Source organism: Meleagris gallopavo, unplaced genomic scaffold, assembly GCF_000146605.3.
Source record: "Meleagris gallopavo isolate NT-WF06-2002-E0010 breed Aviagen turkey brand Nicholas breeding stock unplaced genomic scaffold, Turkey_5.1 ChrUn_random_7180001937375, whole genome shotgun sequence".
Taxonomy (NCBI): Eukaryota; Metazoa; Chordata; class Aves; order Galliformes; family Phasianidae; genus Meleagris; species Meleagris gallopavo.
Genome location: NW_011199319.1, coordinates 1 through 1470, shown reverse-complemented (window position 1 = coordinate 1470; position 1470 = coordinate 1). Strand labels below are relative to the sequence as shown.

General features: G+C 60.8%; 1 protein-coding gene across 1 annotated transcript; it reads left to right on the top strand.

The window, feature by feature from the left end:
* The first annotated feature begins 63 nt into the window (after positions 1-63).
* LOC104916741 (sterile alpha motif domain-containing protein 14-like) lies at positions 64-1444 on the top strand. Its single transcript, XM_010727753.2, has 4 exons — positions 64-251; positions 340-496; positions 1062-1175; positions 1252-1444. Exons 1-4 carry the CDS (start codon positions 64-66, stop codon positions 1417-1419), a joined length of 627 nt encoding a protein of 208 aa, XP_010726055.1. The 3' UTR covers positions 1420-1444.
* The last annotated feature ends 26 nt before the right edge of the window (positions 1445-1470 follow it).

Here is a 1470-nt window from a genome sequence, read left to right as displayed (position 1 = left end):
AAAGATGGATGGATGGATGGGTGGATGGATGGTGGATGGATGGATGGATGGATGGATGGATGGATGGATGGATGGAGGCTGGGATGTCGGACAGGGGGCTGGTCACACACCCAGTTCCTGGATGAGCACAGCCCCTGGGAACCCAGCTGTCCACCAAAGCAGCCCCTGCCACACAGGGTCACCCTTCGCCGGGCATCCTCCAGCAAGAGCCGCAAGGAGAAGGGCAGCAATCGCCTGTCCATGGGCAGCAGGTTGGGACCCCCACCCCACATTGGGGGCTGCCAGGCCCTGTGCAGCACAAGGGGCAGCTCTGGGACTCTAACACAGCTCTGTCCCCAGGGAGGTGTCAGAAGGTCCCGGCCGCCCCTCGGGGTCACCCTTCCTGCCCTTCTCCTGGTTCTCAGATGGTGCCCGGGGCTCAGCCTCACCTGGATCTGCATCACCCACCGGCTCCCCCCGGCACGATGGGCTCAGCCCTGCCAAATCTGCCTCCCAGGTCAGTGCCAGTGGCCTCCAATCTCCATTGGGGTGGGTGGTTGTAGGGATGGGGGTACAGGAGCCTTACAGGGCCGGGATCCTGCAGAGAAGGATCTCAGTGCCCCTATGGCTCAAGCAGTTATAGGGGAAGAGATCAAAGTCCCTAGGGCTTGGGTCACTATAGGGACAAAGACCCATACGGTCAAAACAGCTATGAGAGAGAAGTTCAAATCCCTGTGGAGTGAAGGAAGTTACGGGGAAGGTGAGGATCAAAGCTCTGTAGGGTCGAGATACCTATAGCAAAGGGGGAAATCAAAGACCTATAGGATCAAGCTAACTCTAGGGGAGGGGATCAAAGCCCTGTAGAGTCGGGACACTACTGGGGGGAGGATAGAAGCAGCTCTGGGTAGGGGAGGGAATCAGAGCTCAGTAGGTAAAGATAAGTACAGGGGTGCCAAAGCCCAAAAGGCCTGGCAGCCACCTGGGATGTCAGAGCCCTGCAGGGAGGACGGCTGCAGGAAGGGGGTTGGGGGGCTGCATGCAGCTCTGGGGGCCCAGCCCTTGCTCCTCCCGCTGCCCTATAGGACTCAACGCTGAGTGAGGACTCCCCACCGCCCAGCTCCAGCCCGCGTCTGCCTGGCCCTGCTGCCACCAAGTGCTCCTACCCCTACCACACGCTGTCACAGTCCTCGGACGAGGTGAGTCCCAGGCGGAATGAGATTGATGTCATTGGGTGCCACGCGTCCCCTGCTAACTCCTGGGTCACACACCCAGTTCCTGGATGAGCCCCCCGGCGCGGCCATGGGGTGGACGTGCCACCAGGTCGGGCAGTGGCTGGAGAGCCTCAGCCTGGAGCAGTACGTGGAGGAGTTCTCAGCTCATGGCATCGATGGCCCCCGGCTCCTGCATCTCGATGGGGCCAAGCTCAAGGTAGGGAACTGAGTGGGTTCCTACACCTCTGGGGGGGTTTTAGGGATGCTGATAGGCTCAGGC